At 45.3% G+C, this 16,120-nt stretch overlaps 1 protein-coding gene across 1 annotated transcript in view; it reads left to right on the top strand.

The window, feature by feature from the left end:
- Nucleotides 1-5,036: 5,036 nt before the first annotated feature.
- The window catches only part of LOC147906191 (dynein regulatory complex subunit 3-like), a 117,325-nt gene continuing 106,241 nt past the window's right edge, over nt 5,037-16,120 (top strand). Inside the window, exons 1-2 of the mRNA XM_087383484.1 lie at nt 5,037-5,144; nt 11,696-11,784. Coding sequence (XP_087239610.1) covers nt 11,740-11,784 — 45 coding nt within the window. The 5' untranslated portion in view covers nt 5,037-5,144; nt 11,696-11,739. The remainder of the gene's footprint in view (nt 5,145-11,695; nt 11,785-16,120) is intronic.

The raw sequence follows: 16,120 nt of genomic DNA, 5'->3' as shown, positions 1-16,120 counted from the left end.
GAGATTAGTGCATGTGCGTGTGCATCATGAGGGACACAATCAAAGGAAGAGAGAGAGAGAGAGAGAGAGAGAGAGATTGTGTGGTGTGCAAGAAGGGGGGTGGGTGTTGTGCGAATGCTTTGCCTCTCTTCTAACTGAATAGTTCAGTAAAACTGAGCATAGAGCCAAGCCAAGTGGTGCCTATGCTGGAGGATTTGAAACTTGAAATTCTATTGCTAGAAATTACAAACATTTTTAAATCTCACTTTGAGACCCAGCGGAGCGGGTCTTTAACCCGTCGTAGACGGGTCATGCTACTCGTAGACTTGGATTCCATTACATGGCTACTTATTAACTTCTCTAGCTCAGAAGGTTGTCTTCAAACTCTTATCGCTGGCCTTACTGTGATCAAGTAACCCTGCGAAGACAACTCCCATCCTCAAAGTAGGCGTCGCACCACCTATCATCTACCAACTTAAAGGCCTTCTTAAATAGGTACGAAGGTTTTCTAACATGGGTCTCATTGATGATGAGTCTTTGGTTGTCCTCATCATAGGAGTCGAGGGTATCTTCCACAAGCTCCTCATCGTAGACTTCCTTCCATGGCATCTGTGCAAACTTCAATAGGCAATTGGTCTCTAGGATGCCTATGAGAACATCAATAGAAAAGTCTTTGATAGCTACAGCAGTGAAACATGAGAGCTCCCTTTTCGCTTCTGTTGCATTGAGTGCTCTTCTCCCTCCCTGATGATGAAGATAATGTAGGTGGCAAAAGACGAGGAAGATGGCTCATGAAAAGACTGGGTAATTAGGGGAGATTGGCGCAATAGAGGTAGAGGGATCAGAAAGGATGAGAAAATCTTGAGAGCTGTGCCAAGAAATATCATAGCGAGTATTGTTGAAGATGATGAAGATGGCGATGATGAAGAGGTATACTTAATCTTCAAGTAAGGTCGAACAATAGAGTTCCTAAACAAGTGTAGTCAGTTCGAATCTGCAACTATGGTTCCTATCAAATCAATGGTTCCATGAGCCTCCCTTGCTTTTTCATGATCTTGCATTAATAAGCCTTCAATGTTAATCCTATCATGTGGTGGGATGCAATGCATTTGCCCCACCATGACCAAATAGCTAGCCAGCATTAATATTCTGAGATATTCATCAAGGCATTGTCAATCAAGTCATCCAGTTCTAGGTTTTGTTTGTCAAAAAGAACTCGTTGCTTGGTATGGATTTACTTTGCTTCGATTGTACAACTCGAAGAACACAATACCTTTTAAATCTATGAGTTGAACTGTCCCACTACCGAATACTTCCACTAGCCGATAGGATCCATTCCAACCCAACTTAAAATTGATTTTGATAGGCCCCAACTTAACAGTGTAGAGTAACACAAGCATACTTCATCAAGCAGGAATTTGGCCTAGACCATAGAAGGTAGTGCTCAGTTAGTAAGAAAATACCTTCCATACCAATTCAAAAACAACTAATCATCATGCATGACTACATCATTAAATTGATAAGCATTTCTAGCAATCCAAATAAACCATAAAGCATGTGCCCTGATGTACACCCATGTGGCATAAGGCATCTTGAGTGCATCCCCCAAGGAAGTGGCTTCCAACTGATTGGTTCCCTTAGCCTTAAGTGAACCACCTTCCAGACTTTTCTTGCCCTGGGGCATGAGATAAACACATGGAATATGTCTTTTTTGAGTCCAAAACAAGATTTACAGGTGCCATCTCCCTTACCAATCCTAAGGCTTCTGCAACTAGTCCAGACAGCTTTATGGAGAATTAGCCACAAAAGAGTATACATTTTCTTTAGTATCCTTCTATCCCAAATCAATGAAAACATGATTTCCCATTTCCTTTCAGCATCAACAAGATTCCATCTAGCATTGAGTGTGGAAACAACCTCCTCAATGCCCTCAGAATGAGTACCTAAGCTCTCTAGTGAAGTTTAAGACGCTGCCCCCTTTCTAGGTAACGTCTCCCTCCAACAATTGTAATCTATTCATAACCAGCTCTTGATCTGCATTACTGAGTCTGTATTCCCTTCTTATCTCCAGCCATATCTTTCATTTGAGGTTGGTTTTGTCCCACAAATCTCCCCAGTTGCTTAGTCCCTTCTTTGAGAGTTGCCATGCTTTTAGGAAGTCCTCATCACTTAATTGCTATTTGGTAAAAAAAATAGACACCCAGATTGAGTCCAGAGTCATGAAACTCCCTTTACCAGAGAGAACAATGTGACTCCTGATATGTTCAAAGGCCCCCCATAAGGTTTTCCAAAGCTAACTTCCCTTAGTCATGCAGGGCTTTGGGTTACCAATAGCAGAGAGGAGAGGAAAATCCTTCCACCTAGGGGCCCTATAGGGTCTCACAAATTTAAATTTTCTAAGTAGGAGGTTAGCCCAGTCACTGTTAGGAGAGGTGATGGCTTTTATTATCCACGTGGCTGCCAGCTTGTATGCTGCGATCACACAATTATTGATTTGGATCATCTTGGTACTGTGATTGTTGTTATATGTTTTCCTATTTCATCTTTTATAACCTATCCTCCTTCAATAGGGTTTCTTGGACCAATTACAGCTTACCTACATTTTGCATGCTTTAATTCAACATCGATTGCTTGTACGATCTGCACTATTGCTTATAATGTCCACAACACCGTATCAGGGAATTTGCAAATTGTCAGATACTTTGGGAATCCCCAAATGAGAAAATCCCATTGAATTTGGGAATTTCATTAATATGGAACTCGCCATGAGACAATATGTTTTAATAGTTGCATGGAACTTGCCATGAGATAGTATGGAACTTGCATGGTGTGTTTGTAGTTTTATAACACTATCAATATGCATCCACTTGGTATAGGATTGAAAATACTCACATTGGTGGTGTTTATAAAACACTATTTATAAATACTCAATATGATGGTGTTTATAAAACACCATTTACAAGGCTTTCATATGCTTGTTACATCACAACAATGCATCTCCAGAGGACAACCATAGATTTTCTTGGGCCTTTGCCGCATGTTTTGATGGGATTTTTAATTTTTTTGGGAGTTTAGTACTCATATGCATCCATGCAAATTCAATACTATCTATACTCTCCCATCTGGACCTTGTGCTATTGACCATCTTAGGTAACCTTTGATGGCTCCTACCACCTCTTAGTGATCCTTTATGTATTCAAAATGGGTACCAGCATTGGGGACCCTGTTGGAAGCATAGGCTGCCAAAATTGTCCCTCTTCCACAATCAATGCCATCTTCTCTCGATAGCCACTCAGGACTGCATGTTTGACATGTTTCCTTTCATATAAAACCTAAATTGGATTGGCTTTGAATGTCCCACCAATGAATCCTACTCATCACACAAGAAGCCATCGATGTAACTCTTGAAGTCAAGGACATGGGTTATGAGGAATGGTGCGGGCCTTGAAGATTAACACATTTGAAAATGATGCATCAGGTGTGGGAAAGTGAAAGTCATGCTTATCTTGAGCGTCTCAAAGAGTTTGCTAAACATGGCATTAATGTCCTCATGTCTATGACCCACCATAAGAAATCCCAGCTGTATCATCTTGAAGGTCCCTCGTGCCACCAAGAGCGAAAAAATGCAAACAAGTAACGATTTTTATTCTCTGATCCACAATTGTCAAGTTGTAGTTGCAAGTTTTCAGGAAATCATTTGAACTCCATTTAACCATTCGATGCCACCATCTTATCCACACACATGTGTTGATTGAGATTACCTTGGTGATGATTCGGTGCCTTTCGTGAATTTAGTGCTCGCAAAATTACATTGCTTGATCTCAGCATACCATCCTCTGCCAGATCACCCTTCTCATGTCTCTCCAACCTCTCCAAGTTTCGTAAACACATGGACAATGATGCAATAGTGAAGTTTGGATCATGAGGCCATAATCCCAAAGCAAAGTGACCATAATGCCCTTCCCCATGCCCATGTGTAATAACTCCTATTAGTGAAAGTGACAATCTTGGTATTGCTATCTTTTGTTGATCCATCTTGTCATGTATGATGCACAAATTTTTGTGTGGATTCAATTGTGATGCCAAGCACCATGCATAGTGAAGGTTTCTATAGCTTTGTTGTTATAGCATGTGACATCAATGTCGCCTCAAGAGTTAATCACGTTCTTGTATACATTCTGTTGCCCCCAACTATTCCTTGATCTCTGAACATGTACTACACTTTGAGAACTCACTAGTGTTTGCAAGACTTACAGGCTTGAATTTTGTGGTCCAGATTAGATGTCTACTTGCTTGTACATGTTTGAAATTACTCATTGTGTGTTTCTTGACCCATCTTCTCTTGTTCGACTTTTGTGTGGCATTTGCTTGGCATTCTTCTCCACAAATTGCTCTTCTAGTTTGAGTGTGGTCCCAAGCTTTCCTTAAAAGCCCTTTGTGATGGCTCTATGCACACCCTGCTCGTACTACCCTTTGTACCCATGAAATTGTTGCCTCCATCGATCCTAGGCTCTCACCTTGGATCACCCCTATGAGTTAGGTGATATTTGAGGAGCCGCCCAACGAATGGGAGGAACAAGACGATGCTCTTTCGGTGAGTGACTCCTCACAATAAGGGATCCCTCAAAACCAGTCCAGCTATGTAAGTCATTATATTGTGTACGTCTTCTCTTTTTGCGTAGTAGTTGTGGTTTTGAGATGGGAAAAATAAAATCATTGTTATTATTTATGCTCTCTTAGGTGTTAATTTGTGGTTGGTGCACTTATAGAGCATTGATGATTTCGAGTCAGACTTTTGGGCCATTCTCTTTGCACACTCTTAATCTCCTTCCATGGGGCCTCCAATTTGATGCTCTCTTTTGGGCATCCAATTTTATGCTCTCTTTTTATAGTGTTTGAGTAGGTCCCCAAGAATTAATCGAATTTCGCATTTCTAGTGCTAGTCTTTGAAGTCTTGCCACTGTACTTGTTAAAACAGGCCTATCTGTACAAAGAGAGAGAGGGAAAATTAAGCATAATAATGAACAGGAAGATTCAACTTTAAACAACCGCCGCGCATGCAGTTCTCTTGGTCTTGCCTCTGTGAGTCTACATGAATCGACCAAAAACGCTATAGCTACTGCAAAATCATGTTACACGCAGTCAGAGCTTGCCGCATTGGGAAGGTATAGGCCAAGTATGACTCTGTTAACCGGGCATTGAGTTACACGAGCAAAATATGCATGTTTGTCACGGCCGAAGAGCACCACCGACGGCGGGCGCTCGGTATTCCTATCAATCGAAAAGCCACGGCTAATCCGCATGCAACATACGGCCAAAATTGTGGCCATTGTAAGGGACGCAAGGAACCGGAAGCGTAGTTCTCAGACGGGGTCGAGGACAAAAGGGAAAACCCTAGCACGGAGAGAACAGGCGACTGAGTGGAAGAGAAGAGCAGAAAAGCGAGGAGAAGCTGATGGTGGGAAGGACGAGACAAGGAGCAGAAGCGGAGACAAGAGAAAGCTGAAAGCTTACCGAATGTTTGCAGGAAATGGATCAAGAAGATGCAGGGAAGCTGGAGACTGAGGAGCGAGCTGGGGGAGGTCCAAATTGGGAGGAAGGGAAGGAGGAAATGCAGGGAAAGAGGGAGGAAATGCAGGGGAGAAATCAAAAAAATGAACAGAGAAGAAGGGGAAGAAGAAGTAGAAGAAGAGAGAGAGGTAGCACTAGAAGCCGAAGGAGGAGAGTACCTGAAGAAGCACTGGATGACTGCATGAGCTTCTGCTAGGATGCAGCTGCTGCATAATGCAGAATTGCATTGAGGAATTTCGCATTTCTATCGCATTAATAGAAATGTAGAGGTCTTCATCTACTTGATACGCCCCCTGGAAGATGTACCGGAGGACGCTTTGGTTGCACCCAGTTTGTGAGTCGTCAAAGTTCGCATAGCCATTAGGAATGGGCAGCATGGCCGTTAGTCCCAGGAAGAGCTTCGAGGGCGTCCGACAGCTTGACACTGGTTCGTTGCACCACTTGTCGCTTTTCCTCTCATCTCCGTCCCTGCCTCCCATCCCTCCCTGTCTCCCTTCAAGCAGCTAGCAGAGAATGGCCCAGTGTCAAGCTGTCGGACGCATACTTGAATGATCTCTAGACAAAGATCCGTTTTCTGGGCCATGACTGATCATATCCCAAGTCATCCACACATGAATGCAGACGTGATTCCACATATTAAACACCATACGAACATCAAGCCAAGATCAGCCTCAAAACCCCGGACTCCAAAGTGCACCAGCACTAGTGCACTTTATTCAATCGCAAGAAAGCACGAGAGAAGTGCTTTAGAACACAGAATTGTTGTCACATTGGACTTTCGATGAAGTTTCTTCAGCAGTGACACAGTGAACTGTCTTTCCATCCTTGTGTTTATTGTCACACTCTTTCTTGTAGCAGCATCAACTCATGTGTTCATCCCTTGCATCCCGTTCTTTAGGCTTTGTGTTAGAAGACTGAAATCCCACTAAAGGTATCTCGCACGGAAGACTGATAGATTAGCCCAGGATTTACACGCGAAAGTGTTTCACTATAGAATCAAGCTTCATCAAGTGTGTACACTTCACAACATTCATGTGTATGTGCAGACTAGCAAAGAGACTGTGCTCAGAGACAAACATAGAAGCAACACTTTATATTTCCGTCCAAAACTGGACAAGACACAATACCAAAAGGTTCTACTAAATGCCTAGCACCTCTAGATCTCTGAGCCTGCGTGCTCCACCTGAAGTGTATGTAGACTTTCTGTCCAGATCTCAGCACCTTGTTGCTCTGGAAGATAGCCTAGGCTTCATCCAATGATGAGCTAAGTCTGCAGCTCCTCTGACCCTCCTTCACTTCCTGGATGTAGGCCCAAGAAGACTTCTGCTGCTCCTTTCTGGCTGCACTGCTAGATACCAAAACGAGGCCGCAAGGGCCTCCTTTTATAGGGCTCAATGCCCCCAAAAATGGACCAACTGGCAGTCCCCTTATTGACCGACTTATACCACTCCCCACTGACTTTGTGGGTCCACAAACCAGGGCCTTCCGGCCCTCCTTTCCACGCTGAGCCCTTTGATCTGCCTAACCCCGACCTGGTTGGCTGGCTCCAACCAGCCCAACCAGTCCTTGTACTGGCTGACCTCCTTGCTGCCTACCCCACCTTCTTCCTGGGCTTGTTGCAGGCCATCAGCCTGCCCACAATCCCCGCCAAAGACCTCACCACCTGGGCGCCTGTGCCCCAGGATAACCCCTCCTTGCTGCTGCTCCTGATTCGCCCCTTGCCAGGCCAGATCTAGGGCCTGATATCCCCATCATCTGTTCCATACAGATGCGCCATCTGTTGCAGTCTTCTTGCCTTCCTCTGGAGCTCCACTCAGCCACAGATTTGCTCCTGGAATTGCCTTTACCAGTTGCCTCACCCACTCTGCTGATCTACTCCCAGAAGGTATTCCTCTTTTCTTTGTCTGGTCCTTGCCCACATGGCAGTCATGATGCTGTCCATGTGGCAGTCTCTCAAACTCCAGGCTCACCCCCCCAATGCTCTGCTCATATGAGGGCTTACGGACGGGGAGGTGACCTTCCATATTCCACCCCCTCTCAACAACCCATCTTGGCCCGATCCCAATCTGTCGATGAAGATGCTCCAGTAGCTTACTTGTCGTAGCCCTCTGGAACAATATGGCATCATCATAGCTTTTCAACCAGTGGCTTCCACTCAGCTAGGTCCAGTTCTGCTTTCGCATACCAGTCTGGTACACAGGTCCATATCTGACAGCGCCTAATGGCACCGCCACCTTCAGTCATGAACCTGCCTCTGAACTCAAGCTCTCCAGGTATGAGCATCCTCCAACTGTCCCCCTCATGATAGGTGAACAGCCTGAAGTCCTCCAAGCACCAAGCTCTTAGGGACTGTTTCAACCTGTCCTCCGTATGGCTAGGTCTGCAACCACACAACATACCCGAGACATCATATCCCAGGCACAAATCTAGTTTACCTGGACCGTCAAGCTCCAAATGTGGTTCTGTATTGTTGTCCCCCTCATAGCCACCATATGATCCTGAGTCCTCAAGTCTTGTCGAAGAATCCCCCTCTACTTCAGTAACACCAGCCAAGCACCTAGATGACTCCAAGCACACGCCACTATCCATCACCTTCACAAGGGATCCTAACTCCTCTTCTGACCAATCCTCAATGTCTGACATCCTGATAGTAATACTGAGGTCGATGTACCTAATCTCGGTAGCACACGGAGTGGCCACCAAGAAAAGTTCCCCTACCGCCACGTGAGTTGACTCCTCTGACTCTGAGCTGGCACCCTTCTTCTGCTGATCAGCCTTCTTGTTTTTGCAATCTTTCATTGCAGTAGAAGCACGTCTTCTCTTGCGTTCTCTTCTTCTTGTTGTCTTCATCTGAAGAGTCCACTCCTTCATCAGATTTGGGCTTGCTGTTGTCAGGCGTACCCTTGCCCTTTCCTTTGCTCCTATCCTTAGCTACCAAGGCCTTGTCATCCTTATTCGTACCATCATACTTCTTTTCCCAAGCTTCTTGCTGTAGCAGCAGTAGTGGAACCAGCTCCTCAAAAGTCACTAGCACCGCCCCGTGCCGTGCAGTCATCTTAGTCATAAAACTACTATAGCTCCGGGGAGCATTACCAGCGACAGCCTTCCATCCTGTTTGAGCTCGTCCTTTGACCAATTGTCGCCAGTTGATCCCCCGCATCACCTTCATCTTGGTGATGTGTTCCTGTACCGATTCCCCTTCATCCATACTCAAGCCATATAGCTTTGTCTAGAGGTCCAAGACTCTCACCTCATTGTCGGGCTCATACATATCCCTCAATGTCATCCAAGCCTCAAAAGAAGTGTCCACCATCTGAATGTGCAGTAGCACCATATCCATAGTTGTACCCACAATGATAGCCAAGGCTTCCGCATCTCGGATGTGCGATGCCCTCACTAAGATAGGGTCTGCTGGTGTCGCAATCCCCCATGACTCCCTCAATACCAAGTGGCTCCGAACCTTCATTTTTCACAATGGGTAGTTGGTCTTGTTGAGCTTGCCTGTCTCACCAAAGTTTGGAATCTGGTATCTATCAGCCATGATAATGAATAGGAAAAACAAGGTTTAGTGTGTCGTACACTTGATCCTTCCAACTGGGTACAATCCTTCAGGCGTCTACTTGAACTTGAGCTTCCGTCTGAGTATAATCCTTCAGACACCAAAACGCGAACAAATGAATCAAGTTCGTCCTTCAGCAAGGTCCTTGCCTTCAAGCTCCACTTCCCGAGAACCTCTATTAGGGCTCTAGTACCATGTTAGAAAACTGAAATCCCACCAGAGGGTATCTGAGAGATTAGCCCAGGAATTACACGCGGAGGTGTTTCACTATGGAATCAACCTTCATCAAGTGTGTGTGTACTTCACAACATTCATGTGTATGTGCAGATGTGTATGTGCAGACTAGCAAATAGACCGTGCTCATTGACAAATATAGAAGCAACACTTTATATTTCCGTCCGTCCACACATTGGACAAGGTACAATACCAAAAGGTTCTCCCATAAATGCCTAGCACCTCTAGATCTCTGAGTCCGCGTGCTCCACCTCAAGCTTATGTAGACTCTTTGTTCAGATCTCAGCACCCTACTGCCCTGGAAGACAGCCTAGGCTTCAGCCAATGATGAGCTAAGTCTGCAGCTCCTTTGACCCTCCTTTACTTCCTGGATTTAGGCCTAGGAAGAGGTCTTCTGCTGCTCTTTTCTGCTCTATAAAGGCTGCGCTGCTAGACACCAAAATGAGGCCTCAAAGGCCTCCTTTTATAGGGCTCAATGCCCCCCAAACAGGACCGACTGGCAGTCCCCTTATTGGCTGACTTTTACTGCTCCCCACCGACTTTGTGGGCCCCTCCTTTCCACACTAAAGCCCAACCCTTTGATCTGCCTAGCCCCGCTCTGTTTGGCTGGCTCCAACCAGCCCAACCAGTCCTTGTACTAGCCGACCTCCTTGGTGCCTACCCACCTTCTTCTTGGGCTTGTTGCAGGCCATTAGCCTGCCCACAATCCCCGCCAAAGACCTCGCCACCTAGGCGCTTGCACCCTGGGATAACCCCGCCTTCTTACTGCTCCTGCCAGGCCAGATCCAGGGCCTGATATCCCCGCCACCTGTTCCGTACAAATGCGCCATCTGTCGCAGTCTTCTTGCCTTCCTCTGGAGCTCCACTCAGCCACAGATTTGCTCCTGGAATTGCCTCTACCAATGGCCTCACCCACTGTGCTGATCTATGCTCCGAGAAGTTTCCAGATATTCCTATTTTCTTTTGTTTGATCCTTGCCCACATGGCAGCCATGATGCTGCCCATGTGGCAGTCTCTCAAACCCTAGGTTCACCCTCTCCTCATATGGGAGCTTACATATGGGGAGGTGACCTTCCATATTTTACAACACTCTATACATCTATCTTCAAGCATGACATCTTCTGGACTAGGTAGATCTATCTTGTCATCCTAGTCTCCTTCTGGTGCTTTTTTACATCAGGCGTTAGTCCGAAAACCGTTAAATTTTTGTGGAGAAATCAGGCAAAGACTAGAGGCAGCATTGGGATAGCTAACCTCTATGTTTGTTAGTAGAATTGCCAATTATTGCATCAAGCATTGAAGTTTTGCTACATAGTTGGCCATTCCTGTCCTTGCATCAGATGTCAAAGGCCAGAGTTTCCGTGTCTGAACACAAGTAGAATGAACTAGCTGCTTCATATCATTCTATGTCTGTGGTTGACTTCAATAGATCCTCACAATGCACATGTAGACTTGCTATGCCGACTGCGTTCTTATTGCAAGTAATTGTGCAAGTGTTGATTTACTGAGATCAATCTTGGGTTTCTGTACAATCATATCTATTATAGTCCTGTATCCCTTTTTGGCCTGCCCTCTGGGTAGCCTTAGCAACGGTTCGAGTTTTGCAAAGCTGAAAATCCTGATTATTTCTATTTGTTGGGGTGAGAATTTCCTATTGGTTGCTAGCAACTTTGGCAGGCTGGTATTTATGACTTTGGTACAAAGGTGATTGGTGTCCAAGTATGCTCCTTGTAAGAGGCTTTAATGCATGCATTTAGTGACTTCGTCCTCTCTCTCTCTCTCTCTCTCTCTCTCTCTCTCTTCTTCTCCCTCCCCTCTCCCCTTTCTCTTCTCCTTTTCTCTCTCCTCTCTCTCTCTCTCTCTCTCTCTCTCTCTCTGTGTGTCTCTCAATGAAATTCATCTTGTTGACTATTGGACCATTTGCATTTAATACTCTTTGTACACTCTTTCCTTTTCATGCCTCCAATTTTATGCTCTCTTAAGCATTTCAATCACCCATAGGCAGGCCTAATGAATGATAGATATATATCATTCACCTTTTTTATTAAGTAGAAGCAAATTACTATTTGCAAGGTGTGGAAACTTGTACCCAAAGGACTTGGAATGTAGGTGTGGAAACTTGTACCCAAAGGACTTGTAATGTAGGTGGAACTTCATATTAAAAAAGTAATGATTGCTGAAATAAATTTTATAATCTGTGTACAGAGATAATGCAATAAACATCATCCATACTTCAAAACTGCTGGAATACACACACACACACACACACACACACACACACACACACATTTATCTTTTATTTGCAGCTATGGTTTGGTAACTGGTTTCTTACTATGATCGACTCCATTACAGATATGCTGCCTGCACGAGACTAGTTGGATTGTGTCTACATAATCATGGTGACAGAAATCACAACCGAGCTGCTCCGATCATGCATCCAGGTCCTTCCTTGCATGCACTGCATTTTTACATTGATGGTTGAATACTGTAATGAGCTGCTTTTGTGCTTTCATTCTTGCATTTGCCTTATACATGGTTTTGTGGAAATTTGAATGCTTACAAACTAGTCTCCCACAAGGGTTAGTATTTTACTGACATTCTTTATACATGGGTTACTATTTATGTGTGGTCTCTATGTCCTGGGCTCCAACGCTCCATGCCGTCTCTTCCTGTTGTCCATGTTGTCCTCATTTTGGCTATCTTCTCCTCCTCTACTCCACTTTCCCTTGGGGCTGACTCGAAAGCATAAAAGTATGTGACATGTCGCTACACACGGTCAACCTCTTGTGGCACTGTCACCTCCTATTGCCAGATTTGCTGCAATAACATCTCTTTGTGTCGCTGGTTCTCCATCGAATAGAGGCCAACAAAAACCTAGTCATGAAAGTGGATTAGTCATGAGAGTGGCCAAAACCGTGTCCCTCTTGGAAGAGACAATGGCATCGTTCTTAGATCTCATAGTATGTCGGGCAAGTGCATAGGAAGTGCTGCTTTGCCTCTATCTTTGCCCAGTTGCATAGCCTGCATATCCTCTACTCCCTAGGCGTGCCTGTGGCTCTCCTTGCCTCGATCCTCAGCTTGTGAGATGAGACCCATATCTGTCCGATGGCAATGCTCAGCATGTGTGAGACCCGTCTGTCCTCCAGATACTGACATGTGATAATCACCTGGCCATCCTTTGATGTCTCAAGAAATGATCGTAGTAGAACTGGTTGTTGGTGGGGAACTCCTGGTCCCCCCCAAGTCCACAATGTGTAGAGCCAGAGAAGATCCAATTGTATGATCTCATCTCGTGAGATCTGGAGGGATGAGGCATCCAAGCTGTACTGAAAGGGGGGAAGGTAGTCCGTTTGAACAATCTAAGTAGCCAACCAGTTTGGATATGTGCGTGTACCAAGCCGTGCAAACCCCTCTCTCGGCTAGTTGTCTAGATGACTCTAATGCCACCCTCAGTAGTCTTCAGCTAGGCAGGGCCCAAACCCTGTGAAGATATGGAAGATGGCATCAATCTGGAGTGGTGTCATAACAAACTCTGCTTGTACGATCTGTTGAGGAACTGAGGGCTTACTCCGAATCATCCTAAATCCCATAATCACCTGTAGCTACTCAAATTTGTGCTACTCGGTTGCCGATAGGTCACCCCCTCAGAAGGGTGTTGCATAAATGGTTGTCAACCTCACTAGTGTATCAAATAGCCATCCCGGGGTCTTGGAAGTGTGCCTAAAAGCACTGTTTCTCTAATCGAGCCAGAGCCTTGTGTGAGCCGTGCCTAGGCTGCATGAGTCATTGTGAAAATTGGCCTTGTGAAGACTGCGATCTCGACCAGCTCTCCTCAATAAGTGAAGCTATGTCGATGAAGTATTGCCCGTGAGGTGTCGATGATCATAACCTTGGTCTTGCCAAGGTTTATTGTTAAGTCTCTCTCCCTGCAAAACACCTCTAGGGCCTCTAGGTTTCTCTATAGGCCTATCGCTGACAGGAGATGAGGACTATGTCATCTGTGTGTAGCAGTATCTCTATCATCAAATCAGCAAGCAAGGATCCCTGCTCTATGAAATTGATTTCATATGATTTAGTATTTTCATTCTTGATGTAAAATGGTTTAGAACTATTTACGATGGTCAAAGTCGTGATCTCATCAATATAGAGCCCAAAGAGTGTCGGTGAGAGGGGGCATCGTTGCCATGTCCCCTTCCACATCGTTGCCATGATCTGGCCTATGTTGCTGCACCTAATCCGACCTAGATCATCATCACAGCCAACCCTTGGAGTATTATTAATACCATGTAGCAAGTGTGGTCCTAGCCATCATTTCTTTAAAGTCAAAATATTTCAGTGGCACATCATTCCAACCTTTTGTAGTGTACTCAGAAATCTATTTGATGATCCTAAATGAAAACTTGTTTGATGATCATGAATGAAAACTTGAGAGTGCAGTCTCTAAGGATTGGAGAGCACTTTAGGAGCCAAAGATTGCACATGCTCATTCATGGCTTGGGGGTATTTTATGAGACATGGGATCTTGCTTTCACCTCATCCTCTTTCACATTTACGGTGTGGGGTGATGGCAAGATGCAGAGACATGAGGTAAAAAAGGAGGACTTTGGGGCATGTATGCCTTAGAGAGTCAAGATTGTAGCTCGGCATCATAGGAGGTGGTACATTGATCTAGATCCATGCACAGCAAAGAAGGTAGCTTGGAGGTTTAGACCATTGCAGAAGCTTCGATGGGACTCAAGAAAGTGGTTTGAGAGAGACCCTTTCATTCAAGATGCCCCAAATATTCCTTTTTTCCACTATTTAGTGAGATTAGGCAAGAGGATCCAAATGGGGAGGATTGATCACACATCAGCCTGCAGTGGAGCATTGGCACAGACAGGGAATCGTGTCGAAGAGTAGAGGTCTAAATCTCTCAAAGCTCACACATAGCAAAATGATCTATAGAGCTCTTTCCAAACACTCCAAATGCACTCAAGGACTGAAATCCTCACTCAAGAGAGTAGACGGAAAAGAGAAGAGAACAAGAAAGAAAGAAAGATATATAACCTGTGATTAGAGGCTTCGTGGATCTATGAGATACAAAATTCAAGGGTAACTAATACAAGCCATTGTGGGCTGAAGCAAAGGGCTCGCTAAGGCCCTTGCTGAGCTCCATGCTATGAAAACTCAAAATCTGGAAAATAGTACTCAAAGATTGTACTAAAAAACAACTAGTACTCAAACACACGACTAGGTGCCATGGCGGCTCTTCTGTGGGCTGCAAAAATGTCTCATATGTCTGTCTGTCGGGCCATCTCTTGCCGGACGGGGGCTATGGCGGGGGGCGTGGTCTCTATATCTAGTCGGCCATATCAAGAGTGACACCTCGGCTTGGATAGTTCCCTTTGAGAAGAGCTAGGATGGGCTGGACCTCCAGCGTGCATGCTCTGGTCAATCTCTACATCATGTGTGGTCTCTGTGTCCTTGGCTCCACCACTCCATGCCATCTCTTCCTGTTGTCCATGCTGTCCTCATGTTGGCTATCTCCTGCTCTACTCCACTTTGTCCTAGGGCGGGACTCAAAAGCATAAAAGTCTGTGACATGTCGCTGCGCACGGCTAGACTCCTGTGGCACTGTCACCTCCTATTGCCTGATTTGCTGCAATAACATCTCTTTCTATTGCCAAATCTTCATCAAATAGAGGCCAACAAGGTCATGAAAGTGGATTAGTCGTCGGGAGAGTGGCCCAAAACCATGTTCCTTTTCGAAGAGAGAGTGATATCATCCTTAGATCTCATAGTATGTTGGGCAAGTGCTCCTCCGCCTCTACCTCTGCCCAAGTGCATAGCTTGCATATCCTCTACTCCGTAGGCGTGCCTATGACTCTCCCTGCCTCAATCCTCAGCTGGTGAGATGAGACCCATATCTGTTCGATGGCAATTCTTAGCGCGTGTGAGACCCGTCTATCCTCCAGATATTGACGTGTGATAATCACCCCGTCCTTTGACATCTCAAGAAATGATTGTGGTAGAACTGGTTCTTGGTGGGAAACTCGTGGTCCCCCCCAAGTCCCACTAGAGAAGATCCAACTGTATGATCTCATCTCGTGAAATCTGGAGGGACGAGGCATCCAAGCTATACTGGAAGGGGGGAAGGCAGTCTCTGAACAACCTAACTAGCCAACCATTTGGATAAGAATGCATACCCTCTCTTGGCTAGTCATATAGATGACTCTAATGCCACCCTCAGTAGTCTTCAGCTAGGCAGGGCCAAACCTTGTGAAGATATGGAGGATGCCATCAATCTGAAATGGTGTCATAACAACGTCTACTTGTACGATCTATTCAGAAACCAAGGGCTTACTTTGAATCATCCAAAATCCCAGAATTACCTATAGCTACTCAAATCCTTGCTACTCGGTCGCCGATGGGTCACCCCCCTCCCACCAGAAGGGTGCTGCATATATGTCTGTCAGCCTCATTAGTGTATCAAATAGACATCCCTTCTTCGGGGGGTCCTGGAAATGTGCCCAAAAGCACTGTTGCTCTAATCCATTCAAAGCCTTGTGTGATCCGTGCCTGGGCTGCATGTGTCATTGTGAAAACTAGCCCTGTGAGACTGCTCCTAGACAGGTGTATGACATCATGATCTCAATTGGCTCTCCTCAGTAAGTGAAACTATGTCGATGAAGTACTACCCATGAGGTGTTGAAGATCATAACCTTGGTCTTGCCAAGGTTGATTGCCAAGTCTCTCTCCTTGCAAAACACCTCTAGGGCCTCTAGGTGTCTCTATAGG

Source organism: Dipteris shenzhenensis, chromosome 1 (genome assembly GCF_047967505.1).
Source record: "Dipteris shenzhenensis isolate YYH24624 ecotype China chromosome 1, Dip_SZ_1.0, whole genome shotgun sequence".
Classification (NCBI taxonomy): domain Eukaryota; kingdom Viridiplantae; phylum Streptophyta; class Polypodiopsida; order Gleicheniales; family Dipteridaceae; genus Dipteris; species Dipteris shenzhenensis.
Note: the sequence above shows the minus strand (reverse complement) of the source record. Positions and strands in the feature narration are given on the sequence as shown.